This window comes from Bos indicus x Bos taurus, chromosome 2, assembly GCF_003369695.1.
Source record: "Bos indicus x Bos taurus breed Angus x Brahman F1 hybrid chromosome 2, Bos_hybrid_MaternalHap_v2.0, whole genome shotgun sequence".
Lineage (NCBI taxonomy): Eukaryota > Metazoa > Chordata > Mammalia > Artiodactyla > Bovidae > Bos > Bos indicus x Bos taurus.
In genome coordinates this window covers 36,809,888-36,825,658 of record NC_040077.1, presented here as the reverse complement: position 1 = coordinate 36,825,658, position 15,771 = coordinate 36,809,888, and the positions used below count along the sequence as shown (strand labels likewise).

General features: G+C 34.3%; 1 protein-coding gene across 18 annotated transcripts in view; it reads right to left on the bottom strand.

The window, feature by feature from the left end:
* The window catches only part of BAZ2B (bromodomain adjacent to zinc finger domain 2B), a 421,537-nt gene that overhangs the window by 87,236 nt on the left and 318,530 nt on the right, over positions 1-15,771 (bottom strand). For all 18 annotated transcript variants that reach the window (XR_003514169.1, XM_027559699.1, XM_027559752.1 and 15 more), the window contains one exon: positions 3,898-4,108. Coding sequence is in view for 17 of the 18 variants with exons in the window: in XM_027559699.1 (XP_027415500.1) it covers positions 3,898-4,108 (211 nt within the window). In the remaining variant the exon portion in view is untranslated. The remainder of the gene's footprint in view (positions 1-3,897; positions 4,109-15,771) is intronic.

Here is a 15,771-nt window from a genome sequence, read left to right as displayed (position 1 = left end):
CTGTAGCCTGCCAGACTTCTCCATCCATGGGATTTTCCAGGCAAGAATATGGAGTGGGTTGCCATTTCCTTCTCCAGGGGATCTTCCCAATCCAGGGATCGAACTTGGGTCTCCTGTACTGCAGGTGGACTCTTTACCATCTGAGCCTCCAGGGAAGCCAAGGGGTTAAAAAAATGTATTTTCTAGAAAATGTGGCATAAGTATGATGCTTTGTTCCCAGCTAAACTGATGCTCTCTAATAGCAGTTTGGCTTATTTGATTTTATCAATAAGGAAATAATCAATAAGGAAATAATAAGGAAAATTTTATCACATATATAGGTGTATTTTTGTATATGAATGTATCAGTCAATTTCAAACTCCACACAAGTTCACAGTAATTTTTAAAAACATTAGGAAGCTCAGCTGATATTCTTTTCATTTTAGCAAGGAAGATACAATTTGGATTAATCATTTAAAATTTATGCAGCTTAACTTTTATATTATGAACAGTTAGAGAAAATATGAAAAAAAGAATACAAAAAAAGAAAAAAGAAGTTAATTAGGGATACTATGGGGGAAGGAGAATGAGTTACAGACCTAGAAAATTCACTCAGGCTCTGTGGAATAAACAGTTCCCAATATTTTCTTATTTATTTGGTTTATGGTTGTTGAATATATTATCTATTGTAATGAACACTTGAAATATTAATTTGAAAAATATCTTTCATGGATGAAGAATTTGTAAATTTCAAATAAAAAATTTATTTTGAAATAAAGTTTATTTTCACTTTGAATTAGGGCTATTTTACATATACCACATTTCTTTGATTCTAAGATGCATTTTTAAACATGTCTAAAATCACAATGTGTCTAAAAATTGGCAGCATTTTGCTTTCTTAGTGGAACATCTGAAATAACAGGACTTTGCATAGACTAAGGCATCTTGGATTCCATAATGTATGAAATGGACAGATGTTACTAGCTATCTTAGATAATTTGAGATATGAATGGTATTGACCAATTAAGAAGCAGGTTTATTTAGACAGGTTGAAAGTTTTTTTTTTTATATTCAGATTTTATCAGATTCCCATATGTATTCTCTGAGAAATTAGAAGACCTCTCATTTCACAACGCTTAAAAGTACAAATTTGCATTTTTTTTTTTTTTTTTTTTACTGTTTTGAATCTTTCTTCAAATTAAGTCCAGTTGTTTAGCCTAGTTGAATCCTTGTATGAAACAGAATCTTACGGAATCCCTTCAGGTAACCCCCTCAAATTGTTGAGTAGAAACCTTTTAGAAATAAAAGAGGGATAGAGATTCTTTGCTATTTTCCTTTCTTCCCAAGGAAAAAGCATGCATATTATACCACATTTACTTGTATATATTAATAATTATTTACTGCTAAATATTTAACATTTATATGTATGCAAGAAAGAACATACGTACACAATAAGGTCAAATGTAAAAGAATTTGCGAAATGCAACATAATACAACAAGGGAAAAACTACAATAGAATACAAACCAATTTGAAATCTTGAGGGAGAAAAAACATCTGAGTAAAAGCTGAATAATTAACTTCCAATTTGAAAAAATTTAGTCAATTTTATAAAGTTGCCATTTTGGATACTAAGTATTAATGCTACTTGTATAAGATATGCAAAACATGCATGAAGAGCCAATACTTTGGATATCAGTTAATTTCAAGCTTTCTTGTTTTACACACAAAAAACAATGCACATTCCCCAGTGTTACACATTCTTCAGAAAAGACAGTGGTTTACTGACAACACTAATTTTAAAACTCATCATGTATGGCTCCATCAGTTAACATATTAACTTTCCTTTTAACCTTCACTAGCAATTTTTCAGGGGAGATAAGTCTTAAAAGGAACCAAGCAGAGTAACATGAAAAATATTTAACGAACATACTATGGAAGATAAAAACTTATACAATGTTAAGTTAAATATCAGGCAGTTAACCTACATGCCATTGGCGGAAGTATGAATTAGTGCAATCTTTTTGGAGATAATATTTGTCTATTTACCCAAAGTGAAAATGAACATATGTTTTGATTCAGAGATTCTATCTCTAGAATTTTACACTATACACAGGCACACCTTTAGAAGGATGTGAAGATTCGTGTAATATGTACTTACTGCAACACTGTTTGTGATAGCAAAGATCAGGAAAGAGCTACAACAGTCATCAGAAGAAGACTACTTAAATGAAGTATGGTAGAATCATACATAGTATCACTTACTATTCCGCCATTAAAAGAATATGGTTGATTTTTAAGTGCTGATACAGAAAGATGTTCAAGATAAATTAACTGGAAAAAAGACAAGATGAATAATATATATACTATAAGCCATTTATCTTAGACATCAAAAAGGATATATATGTAATTGTTGTTGTTTAGTCAATAAATCATGTCTGACTCTTGGTGACCCCATGGACTGTAGCCCACCAGGCTCCTCTGTCCATGTGATTTCTGAGGCAATAATACTGGAGTGGATTGCCATTTCCTTCTCCAGGGGATCTTCCCTGGGATTGAACCTGCATCTCCTGCAGTACAGGTGGATTCTTTACTGCCACACCACCGGGGAAGCCCAATATATGTAAAACAACATATTTTATATGCATATGTACATATATGAGTATTTGAAGACATGTGTGTGTAGGAGTGTGTGTACATATTACTGGATAGACTAGCGAAATAATTGTTAATAATGATTCCACTCATTAACATTTTTTACAGAAGCCATTCTGTTTTATGAGTTTTTGTCACAGACATTTATTTTGTAATAAAAACAAAAAAGCTACAAAGAAGTCAATATTATTGTGCTGTTTACAATAAACAACAAAACGTCATGCTTTTCCCCCAGAGAAAACCCGTAAGAAATAAAATCCTGCATGTCTTCCAAGTCAGTTCTTATTACCGAACCTTTATTTTACATTGAGGTATGTGTATATACATGCTTGTGAATATAAGACACCAACATGTATGCTGATGCACATTCAGATAATCTTCACAAGAAGAGGCTTCCCAGTTGTAACTAGTAACTTAAACTCATAACAGGACTATTTTCTTTAGTCAGCTTTTTCTGTGTCAGACATAGCCTGGGAACTTAATGTTAATAATTTATGTACAATTTTGACTCATAAGTAAGTACATCTGAGGTTATTATGAGTACTTTGTGCTTAATAGTGATACTTTCTAGTGGTCTTAAATATTTTTGAATTAAAACTACTACTTGGGCATTTTGAAAATGTATGTAATATATGCATACTACAGAAGAACCCAAAGACTGGGGTTACATACCAGTAATTGGAGTTCTCTGACTGAAAATTTACTCCACAGATCCACATATCTTGGAGTTATTCCCTTGTACCACCTCAAGGAATTGGGGCTGTTAAAATGAGAATTTCCAGAAGGCTGGCACAACCTTAAGGCATGTGCCAAGTGCTGGTAGATTCCTTTTCAGTGCAAGCCTTAAAAGCTTGGGCTTCCCTGGTAGCTCAGCTGATAAAGAATCCTCCAGCAATGCAGGAGATCTGAGTGCAATCCCTGGGTCAGGAAGATCACCTGGAGGAGCCTATAGTCCATGGGGTCGCAAAGAGTCGGACATGACTGGGCGACTAGGCACACAGCACTTAAAAGCTTATCATCCACCTTTGTAATTCTAAACACACAGGGTATATTGTGTTTATGAGTACGGCTCTTCAAAGGAGCTTTACCTAATCAAAGAACTCCGGTTACCAGTGGGACTTCTTAGTTTTTCAGTTTTATTCTAACACAAATATCTCCTTTTCAGAAACTGAGAGCAGTGTCAATCATCCATAAGTCAAAAATATAAGAAATATTTATACTTTTTAATATGATTATTACAATGTCAAATACATTATGTTTCTTACCCTGAGCTTGCAGTTTTCTTAGCAATTTGGCATCTGTGTTATCTAGAAATTCAGTGCTGCCAACATTTGGAGGCCGACCTTTCCGACGTCTTATCCTGGATTCCTCTCTTGCTCGCTGTCTATCTGGATTTGGTGGTCTTCCTCTACGACCTTCCATTGCCCTGATACGGGGAATGACATCCTCTTCTTTCAAAAGACACCACTGCATTCCCTTTTAATTAACATTTTATAGAAATAATGTATTATAAGCAAAATAAACACAAGTGGTTAACATGTCAGAAATAATTCTAGGAAAATTCGCAGATATTTTGAAATTTATAGAGCTATTACAACCTTTAGGGATTTTACTTTTTAAAATAAATTTATGTTTAGAATTATTCATGGACTTGTAACATTTTTTATATTCGTAATAAATTCAACTTTAAATACAGGGATTTCTATATGTATAAACATATAAATAGATATATATTTAAAATCACCATTTCTGAACTATAATGACCATAAATTTGGCAGATATTTAAAAATATTAGTTGTGTGATGATACCTCTATGGATTTTTCTCATGGACTATCAGTTAAACCAAACATTAAGCTATCCAAATAACAGATGAAAGCTCTCTTTATAGAAACAATACAGTTAATACATCCAAGAAGGAATCTAAGAGTTAATGTATCAGAATTTTTCAATACTTGATGAACAAATCAAAGTATTGAACTTGAATGGTTGCCAACAACCAAAAAGAGAGACAGCTAGATAGACATAAGTCTCCTGATGGAGATTCAATTCATCACCTATAAATTAGTTTTGCCCTCTCACAAAGGGAAATCAAATATATACTAGACTTAATTATTATAACTTCACAGGAAAAACAGGGTGAGAAGTATATGTTTAACTACACAGCAAATCCAGTCTAGGAAATTCTACAAACTTCAACAATTTCTTCAATAAATAAATTTCAAGAAGTAAAAAAAAAAGAAAGAAAGGAAAAGGATCTACCAAAAAATCCCAATGTGTAGACCTTATCTAGATATTGATTTAAATAGATAAACTGTTCAGAAAATTACAGCAATTAAAGGACAATTTAATATCTGAACAGTGACTATTATTTGAGATCAAGGAACTATTGTTTCAAAGTGTGATAATGGTACATTTGAGATTTCCCACTGCAAGCCTGCTGATGGAAACACATTTACCAGCATAATGCTAATGTATTATAGGAATAATCCTGTGCAGTGTGTAGATACCATCAGAGTCTGGTTTTCATTATCCTTTGTATGTCAATCAAAACAAATATATTATTGTTTGTGATGAGCTGCTTTTCTCTTAGAAAACAACACTATTTTACCTTATTTACAGTCCAAATCACTATGTTCAGATATTAGAAAGGCACCCTTTTAAAATAATCCTAAAATAATTCACTTATTTCTTTTTAAAGAAATAACTCATTTAGTGTAAAATTTGAGAAAATGTTTTAAATGTGCCTTTTTTCTTAAAAAGAATCTCAAATTAGGAATTTAGCTTGAACCATTGTGGGCAATTCTGCAACCAAAAGTAATTAAAAGTTCTTGAGTTATATTTTATGCCATGATACCTAAACTCGGAGCAAGGATTCTAAGAATATCTCACTCGAGAGGTACTAAAAAATGTAAATACCATCCTGCTACCGTAATGGGTGACGGTTACATCCCACATTCCAAGCACTGTGCTTAGTTCCAGGCATTTTGATTATGTTATGTTCCTTAATCTTCACAATAGTATTATCTAATACAGTGGATTTTATTGTATTTACTTTACAACTGAGAGAATTCAAGCCCACCTGAATAATTTCTTAAGGTATGGAGGCAACAAAGAACCGAACTGTGATTTGAACCCAATTCTCTCACTCTCAAACGTGTGCTCTTAACCACCACATGTACTTTTTTAGTTGATGTTACAAAGATGTTCTTAAACTTGATAAATGACTGAATCCAATATTCAGTCATGAAAGTACAGCCAAGATTATGGCAAAGCAGAACTGTGTCAGAAAAAAAATTAATGAATATAATCCATGTATACAATAATATCTATACTAACCCCTTTCTGTAATTTCCAGGTAAAAATAATTTCACAAATAAATTCTGAGGAAAATAAGGATTTATTTTTGCTGAGATTTCAATGAAGTCAACAGAAACAAGAGTTGTACTAGCTCCATTTTCATCCCATAAACCACTAAGAAGGAAGCCATGAAACCATTTTTATGTTCACCACAATGGGAAGCTTTTGATTAGTTCAGGTTTTCATTTTTCTGGTATGCTTTTAGGCACCAAGGCACTAAGCATCACATAAATTGAAAAATATAAAAGTGACATTTGTGACACTTGAAGTAGAAGAGAAAGACTAATAAAAGAGTCTGTAAAGGCATCTGCATTCAGTTTTTAAGGAACCTTATTAATAATAAAATCAACTTTTAGCCAAGATTTAAAGGGTTTGATCTGTTTTTCTGTTTTATCCAGGTACAATTTTACACTTATGTTTTATTCAGCTTAGTGTCAAAAAAGAAACGGAATATGCTGGCGCCCAAGCTTACCAGACAATATTGTGACATTGTCATTTACATTTTTGCCCTTGACATTTCTAAAGTAAATGCTTTCTAAGGGAGTTGCATATATTGGATGGATATAATGTCTTTTGATTCCTGGATTTTAGAAAATAAGAAATGGATTGTTAGGAATCTGAAGCTTACAGTTTAATTCACTCAGTAGCCAAAACTTACTCAACAAAAGAAAATTAACTTATTGCTTTTTTTTCTTAGTTTAAGAATAACATAAAAGTTATTTTCATGAGAAAAATAAGAATTTTGTTGGATTTCCTTACAACTAGTTCACAGTTTAGCATTATGTCTATTTGTAGCTACTTTATGATATCAGAGCTTTATATACCATAAACTTTACAGCATAGGGATTCTTAATCTTAATAACAAAGTTTATTAATATCATATACTGAATAGCACTTGAAAGATGTTGAAGAGTAAGAACAGTTATCTATGTGTGGAGATGAGTGTCACCAATTAAAAGCAGTTGAGAAAGACACGGTTTGACATGATTGTTTCCACAATGCTGACGATGCTTTCCATTACTCATAGTATGTTATCCTCAAAGACTTAGGACTGTCAAATATCTCCTTTCTACACTTGGATTCATACAGTTGGCTTTCTAGTATAGGCCCTTGCCTAGCCATCAAAAATCCTACCTGGTAGATTAGTGACATAAATTTCCAGACTTTTAGTTTTTTGGTACTGATCTCTCATGTTCTCAGTGTCCATATATGCCCACAGCTATGTTACACTGGGTGTGACAGTTAACAGCAGAATTGAATTAGAATCCTGGTTGCTGACTAGCAGGCTTTTGTTCTTACTTGAAAAATAAGTGGGTCGGAGGTGGCCTGCTGCAGGGTTGGGGGGACTGAGTGAGCAGTGGATGCATGCGACCTTTTGAAGGAGGTCACCATTATCTTCATTACCTCTGCCATGGTCTGGCCCAAGATAAATAACAGGGGGAACACAGCCCTGCTCATCAACAGACAACTGGATTAAAGATTTACTGAGCATGGCCCTGCCCATCAGAACAAGAACCAGTTTCCCTGTCAGTCAGTCTCTCCCATCAGGAAGCTTCCATAAGCCTCTTATCCTTTTCCATCAGAGGGCAGACAGACTGAAAACAACAGTCACAGAAAACTAACCAATCTGATCACATGGACCACAGCCTTGTCTAACTCAATCAAACTATCAGCCATTCTGAGTAGGGACACCCAAGACAGACATGTCATGGTGGAGAGTTCTGACAAAACGTGGTCCATTGGAGAAGGGAATGGCAAACCACTTCAGTATTCTTGCCTTGAGAACCTCATGAACAGCATGAAAAGGCAAAAAAATAGGACACTGAAAGATCAACTCGCCAGGTCAGTAGGTGCCCAATATGCTACCGGAGATCAGTGGAGAACTAACTTCACAAAGAATGAAAAGACGGAGCCAAAGCAAAAACAACACCCAGTTGTGGATGTGACTGGTGATGGAAGTAAAGTCTGATGCTGTAAAGAGCAATATTGCACAAGAACCTGGAGTATCAGGTCTAGGAATCAAGGTAAATTGGAAGTGGTCAAACAAGATGACAGAGTGAAAATTGACATTTTAGGAATCAGTGAGATAAAATGGACTGGAATGGGTGAATTTAACTCAGATGAACATTATATCTACTACTGTGGATATCTACCTACTTAGAAGCTATCCCTTAGAAGAAATGGAGTAGCCCTCATAGTCAACAAGAGTCCAAAATGCAGTACTTGGATGCAATCTCAAAAATGACAGACAGGATCTCTGTTTGTTTCCAAGGCAAATCATTCAATATTATGGTAATCCAAGTCTATGCCCCGATCAGTAATGCTAAAGAAGCTGAAGGTGAAAGGTTCTATGAAGATCAATAAGACCTTCTAGAATTAACACCCCCAAAAGATGTCCTTTTCATTATAGGGGACTGGAATGACAAAGTAGGTAGTCAAGAAATATCTGGAATAACAGGCAAATTTGGCCCTGGAGTACAAAATGAAGCAGGGCAAAGGCTAATAGAGTTTTGCCAAGAAAACGCACTGGTCATAGCAAACACCCTCTTCCAACAACACAAGAGAAGACTCTACACATGGACATCACCAGATGGTCAATACGAATTCAGACTGATTACATTCTTTGCAGCCAAAGATGGAGAAGCTCTATACAGTCAGCAAAAACAAGACTGGGAGTTGACTGTGGCTCAGACCATGAACTCTTTATTACCAAATTCAGACTTAAATTGAAGAAAGTAAGGAAAACCACTAGACCATTCAGGTATGCTTTAATCAAATCCCTTATGATTATCCAAGGGAAGTGACAAATAGATTTAAGGGATTAGATCTGATAGAGTGCCTGAAGAACTATGGACAGAGGTCTGTGACACTGTACAGGAGGCAGGGATCAAAACCATCCCCGAGAAAAAGAAATGCAAAAAGGCAAAATGGATGTCTGAGGAGGGCTTACAAATAGCTGAGAAAAGAGGAGAAGCTAAGGCAAAGGAGAAAAGGAAAGATATACTAATTTGAATGCAGAGTTCCAAAGAATAGCAAGGGGAGATAAGAAAGCCTTTATCAGTGATCAGTACAAAGAAATAGATGAAAACAATAGAATGGCAAAGACTAGAGATCTCTTCAAGAAAGTTAAGCATCTTAATTTTGGGCACGCCTGCCTGCCACCACTGTTCCTTCAACTGAGTGCTGCACGTCATGGGCTCTGTCTGTGAGAGAAATCCCGGTGCTTGGTGTCCTTGCATGACATGGAGTTTTGCATGTAGATCAATTTAAAATGTACCTCTTGTTTACATAATTTGCATAATTTTAAAACATAATGTTGCCAAACTTTGGAAATGTTAACGTTCAAACTGAAAATCTCCACCTGTAACTTTCTCCCTCTGGATGAGTGCGTGGCTCACAACCCCAGCCAGTGGCTTGATCTGTTCCAGTGTCAACCGCCATGTGCTCTGCTTCAAGAGGGGAGCTCGTCTTTTGTGAATTTTTTGTACATAAGTATTTGTTACAGATATTTTAGCAAATGCTTTCTATTTCTCTTGCTTGTGTATATCTTGGCTGGCGTTACAGAAAAAATAGTGCAAACATTATTTCCTTACTGGGGAATGAGGGTTTTTTCTTTTTTTTTTTTAGTGTGTGTGGGTGGGTGGGGCGGGGGGATGGTTTATGTTGAATGTTTAGTTTTTCTTCTGCATGAAACATCATGTTGTGGGATCTTTAGGAAACTTCATACTGTATGAATAAGGAAATAAAATATTTGAAACTTGAAAAAAAAAAAAAGAAAAAAAGAAAGTTAGAGATACCAAGGGGACATTTTATGCAAAGATGGGCACAATAAAGGACAAAAATGGTATGGATCTAACAGAAGCAGAATATATTAAGAAGAGGTTGCAAGAATACACAGAAGAACTATGCAAAAAAGATCTTCACGACCCAGATAATCACGATGGTGTGATCACTGACCTAGAGCCATACATCCTGGAATGTGAAGTCAAGTGGGTCTTAAGAAGCATCACTAAGAACAAAGCTAGTGGAGGTGATGGAATTCCAGCTGAGATATTTCAAATCCTAAAAGATGACGCTGTGAAAGTGCTACACTCAATATGCTAGCAAATTTGGAAAACTCAGCTGTGGCCACAGGACTGGAAAGGGTCAATTTTCATTTCAATCCCTAAGAAAGGCAACACCAAAGAATGCTCAAACTACCGCACAATTGCACTGATCTCACAGGCTAGCAAAGTAATGCTCAAAATTCTCCAAGCCAGGCCTCAACAGTATGTGAACTGTGAACTTCCAGATGTTCGAGCTGGATTTAGAAAAGGCAGAGGAACCAGAGATCAAATTGCCAACGTCCATTTGATCACTGAAAAAGCAAGAGAGTTCCAGAAAAACATCTATTTCTGCTTCATTGACTAAGCCAAAGCCTATGACTGTGTGGATCACAAGAAACTGTGGAAAATTCTTCAAGAGATGGGAATACCAGACCACCTGACCTGCTCTTGAGAAACTGTATGCAGGTCAGGAAGGAACACTTAGAAATGGACATGGAACAAAAGACTGGTTCCACATTGGGAAAGGTGTACGTCAAGGATGTATATTGTCACCCTACTTATTTAACTTATATGCAGAGTACATCATGAGAAACGCTAGGGTGGATGAAGCACAAGCTGAAATCAAGATTGCTGGGAGAATTATCAATAACCTCAGACATGCAGATGACTCCACCCGTATGGCAGAAAGTGAAGAAGAACTTAAGAGCCTTTGATAAAAGTGAAACAGGAGAGTGAAAAAGTTAGCTTAAAACTTAACATTCAGAAAACTAACATCATGGCATCTGGTCCCATCACTTCATGGCAAATAGATGGGGGAACAATGGAAACAGTGGCAGACTTTATTTTTTTGGGCTCCAAAATCACTGCAGATGGTGACTGCAGCCATGAAATTAAAAGACGCTTACTCCTTGGAAGGAAAGTTATGACCAATCTAGACAGCATATTAAAAAGCAGAGACATTACATTGCCAACAAATGTCAGTCTAGTCAAGGCTATGGTTTTTCCAGTAGTCATGTATGCATGTGAGAGCTGTAGTATAAAGAAAGCTGAGCACCAAAGAATTGATGCTTTTGAAGTGTGGTGTTGGAGGAGACTCTTGAGAGTCCCTTAGACTGCAAGGAGATCCAACCAGTGCATTTTAAAGGAAATCAGTCCCAAATATGCATTGGAAGGACTGATGCTGAAGCTGAAACTCCAATACTTTAGCCACCTGATGCTAAGAACTGACTCATATAAAAAGACCGTGAGGCTGGGAAAGATTGAAGGCGGAAGGAGAAGGGGATGACAGAGGATGAGATGGTTGTATGGCATCACCCACTCAATACACATATGAGTTTGTGTAAACTCTGGGAGTTGGTGATGGACAGGGAGGCCTGGTGTGCTGCAGTCCACAGAGTTGCAAAGAGTTGGACACGGCTGAGCGACTGAACTGAACTATTTGAAAAAATTAACAGCATTGCAGTTTTGCCAGTGGCTCTATGTTGCCCACTTTATTGTGAAGTCTCCGCTTATTCCTTATCCCTGACTGTAGCTGAAGAGCATTTTGCTTAGTGTTTTATCTTTCTCAGACAATAAGCTTCTTTAAACTAGTGATCATAACTTCTATTTCTTTTATACTCTTCAGTTTCTCTATGAACATTATTTTTTCCTGAAAGCCAAGCCTTCAAGTTTATTTCTGTACTGATGTGTTCATACTTGCATTATGGAAAATCCATTTAGGGAAAATTTACTTTGGAAAAAAATGCCTGGAACATTAAATACCTCCCAAAATATTAATTTATAAGAAAAAGGCTGTTTTCAGTATGAGTGATATTTTTCTTTTCTCAAGGAAGTTAAGACATTAAAAAAAAATCTTATAAAAGTATATCTCAAAGAGAAAGCAACATTTTTTTCCTAAGTCACTTTTAACTTGATCCTTCTTTGCATATTTTCTTTTCTTTGCTTTTTTGGCCTGGATACATTGGCATTCATTGACCTTTGCTGGTGAACTTCCTGGTTGAAAAAATAAACTTAATTGTTATATTTATGCTTAAATGTTTTGTTTTCTACAATTCACAAAAATACTTTGCAATGTAGATTATCATATATTTCAAAATGATCTTTGCCATTAACATTTTGAAACCATCATATATTTCTAACAAAAATGTGAATATTTTTTACCTTTTAACCTAACAATCTTATTAAGGTAAATAAAAGAAACCCTATTTTATATTACCAAAATCTGCCTAGCTCAACCTTACTTTCTTTTATTCTGACATTCAAAAACAAAATGAAATGAAAACAATCATAGATATTAGGTTCAACCAGTCCTTACAATATGATGGAGAAGTCTATAAGAAATATATTTACCGTATTGCCTTTTCAGAGGAGTTTCACTGGCTAAAATAGTTAAAACAATTTCTTAAGAAGGTAGCCAAGCTAGTGTATCATGTGACTATAAAGAGTATATGGTTCATTTTATTTCATGAAATCTATCATCCTTAAAATCATGACTTTTATAGAAGCTGGTAGGAAGTGTTTGGTATCTAAGATTAGTAGATACTAACAAGTAGCCAGTTTTACAAATCTCTCACCACATTTGTAGACTGAAATAAACAAAACTGATAATGGATAGATTAAAGCCTCGCCGCCCCCACTCCAATTTCTTGTGTCAACCCTTTCTTATTTAATTAACAGCTTCTCTTTTTAATTTTAAAAAGGTAATCACTAGATTGTTGTCATTTCAGGATGAATTTACTAAATCTCAATAAATATGAACTCTCATGGTGGTGTTATTTAGTCACTAAGTCATATCCAACTCTTTTGCAACCCATGAAATGTATCCTGCCAGGCTCCCTCTGTCCATGGGATTTTCAGGCAAGAATATTGGAGTGGGTTGCCATTTCCTTCTCCAGGGGATCTTCCTGACCCAGGGATTGGACCTGTCTCTCCTGCATTGGCAGGCGGATTCTTTACCACTAAGCCACCAGAGAAGCCCCATGAACTCTCAGACCTCTCGTTTTACTGTACTATACACAATGAATCAATACTTTCAAAAAAGTTTGCTGTTAATAAATATGTGTATAATCATTGTCTCAAGCTCAGAAATACTTTGTCAAAATAATTAACATAAAATAACTCTGCTTCTGTATTGCAGATATTATCTTCTAACAAAAATTATCATTTTCTAAATTTCATCAGCAAAATATAGAGTACCACTGCTGCAAGTTTTTGATATATCTTGAACAAAATTAGAACTTATAGAACTGCTGTTGCAGTTGCTTTTTGGTTTTGGTAAGTTTAAGAGAAAAAATATGATGGAAGAAATATATTTTCCAATGTAAACATTTTATTAGGAGAGTGATTAAGAATATTAATGAATCTATAAATATAGCATTACATTTGTAATCAAACACCCAGAATAAATATATGTAGCTTGGAAAACTGTAGCAGTAACATTTAAAATCATTATGTAAAATTTCTATGTATTTTGAAAACTGAATGTTTAGCTTTTTTGGATTATATGGGTAGATGTAATTATTTTTAAATAGGAAATTGTTTTTCACATTATAGTTGCAATACAAGCAAATTTTAGGAATTGTGAAACATGTAAGAACATAGGTAAAAATAAGATCCACTGTACCACCAACCATTACATCCATTATTAAATCTTTGACACATTTCCTTTCAGTCTTTCAATATGCATAGTTTTAATTTTCAATTTATGTATACCATCAGACCATTTATACAATTTGTATTTACAAAATTTGTATATAAACATATACAGATCATCACTACTTAGAAACAGTGTCTTTGTCCCAAATTATATTTTATATCTTCTACAAAATTTAGGCCAATCAAAATTATTGGACATTAAGATACTTTAACAAAGACATGCAATCTTTGTTCATTTCCACAGAAAACTACTATATAATTATATACATTTCTAATTAACCATATGCTTATACATATTGATCATACACTGAATAAGTACGTTTCTTTAACTACATGCATCTCTAATGAAGTAAATTTATTTTGATTACTTACCTTTAATTGTTGTTCTCTAAAAGTATCCTGAAATAAAATCAACTTATATTTTTTAAATTGAGAGAAGTGTTCTCAAAATTGCTAATATTTTCCCTCAGCAGGCTGCTGAAATGTTGGCAGCTTAACATAGTCTTGAACTAATAACTCATCATATTTCCTTGATTGGAACTGATCTCTCAATAAGACAATATGCTTTGGAAAACACTGATTACATTTAATAAAAAGTGAATGGATGTCAAAGAACATTCTGCTCTGCCTAATGAGGCTTCATAGATTGAGTCTAATTACCACTGATACAAAACTAAAGTCCTTTATGTACTGGATAGCAATTAGCTTTCCTCTCTAGAATAAAATTCTATTTAACTTAAAAACATAAAGATATCATTGGCATATTTAAGTGAGATAAGGTTATATTAACATGAATGAAAAGATTAAAAAATGGGAATTTTTAAATAAAATCATTATTGCCTTCTAAGGTTTATGACTTAAAAACTGCTCTGCTATATATGAAGTATATAAAATAATGCTGTAGTTCACTAAAATTCTAAGAATCTGGTAAGTTACACAGATTTTTAAGTTGAAAAAAGAAAAATCCTAGAATGTATTTCCATAAACAAGTTAAATCTCAGATGAATTTGTTTTGGCATTTTAGATTTACTAGTAAAGAAACAAGTGGATGTGGACATAACTTGTTTCATAAAAAGTCATGGATGACAATGGAAAATAGGTTACACAATGAATGTAAAAGATCACTTGTCAGAAATCTTGAGTTCAGTTAGGTTTCTACCTGGTTGAGATTGTGTAATCTTGGAAAACTCCCTTAATCTTTGAGCTCTCAAAATGAATGACTCTCTTGAAGAATTAGGAATTAATTTTTTACTTCTATAACTATAAAATTAAAGGGTAAGATAGTATGGAAAAACTTGCCCATTCACAATAGAAAATATTAATCACTAGAAGAATATCTTTCTGGGCATTATAGTGGAAAAAAAGAAAAGTTCAATCAAGAAGGAAAATACCAACTTCAGTTGGCTAAGCATTTTAACCCTTTAAAACATTTTTATCCGTATGATTTCATTTTAACCTCATCATCATCCTATGAGGCAGAAGGAAAATTATGATTGTCTCTATTCTGCCGATAAAGAAACTGAAGTAAAAGAGGGCATGATTTTGTTGTTTGAAATCATAAAACTATTTCATGGATTAACAAGAATCTAGATCTCCTCACTCCATAACTAGGACTTCTTTCAATGGAGCTAATAAAGGGAATACTAAGTACATGTAGCTGAATCTAAGTATGGAATAAAGGCAAACCATTAAAGGAGACATAGGAAATGAGGTTTTAGTGTTAACTTCTTTGTGGTGATTGATGAGGTTATGTACTTAATCCTTAAACTCAAAGAGAGCTGTGGTGATATTTTCATAAATGTGTCTAATTATTTAGAAATTCAATTTCTACAAAAAGGAGAAATTTCATTCATCCACTATTATGGAATTCCCCCTAACTCCATCAAAAAATTATCACACTTGTGACAATGGATCATGTAGTATGGCATAATGAAATGGATAAGATCCTCCCCAAAACTAAGGCATATCTATCCTCTCTTAGACTGACTTATAACAATTTTTTTCCCTATTCAAATTTTTTTTAATGTTTACCTTTTAGGGAACTAATGTTTTCCTATATTTCTAATGAACATGCAGATACT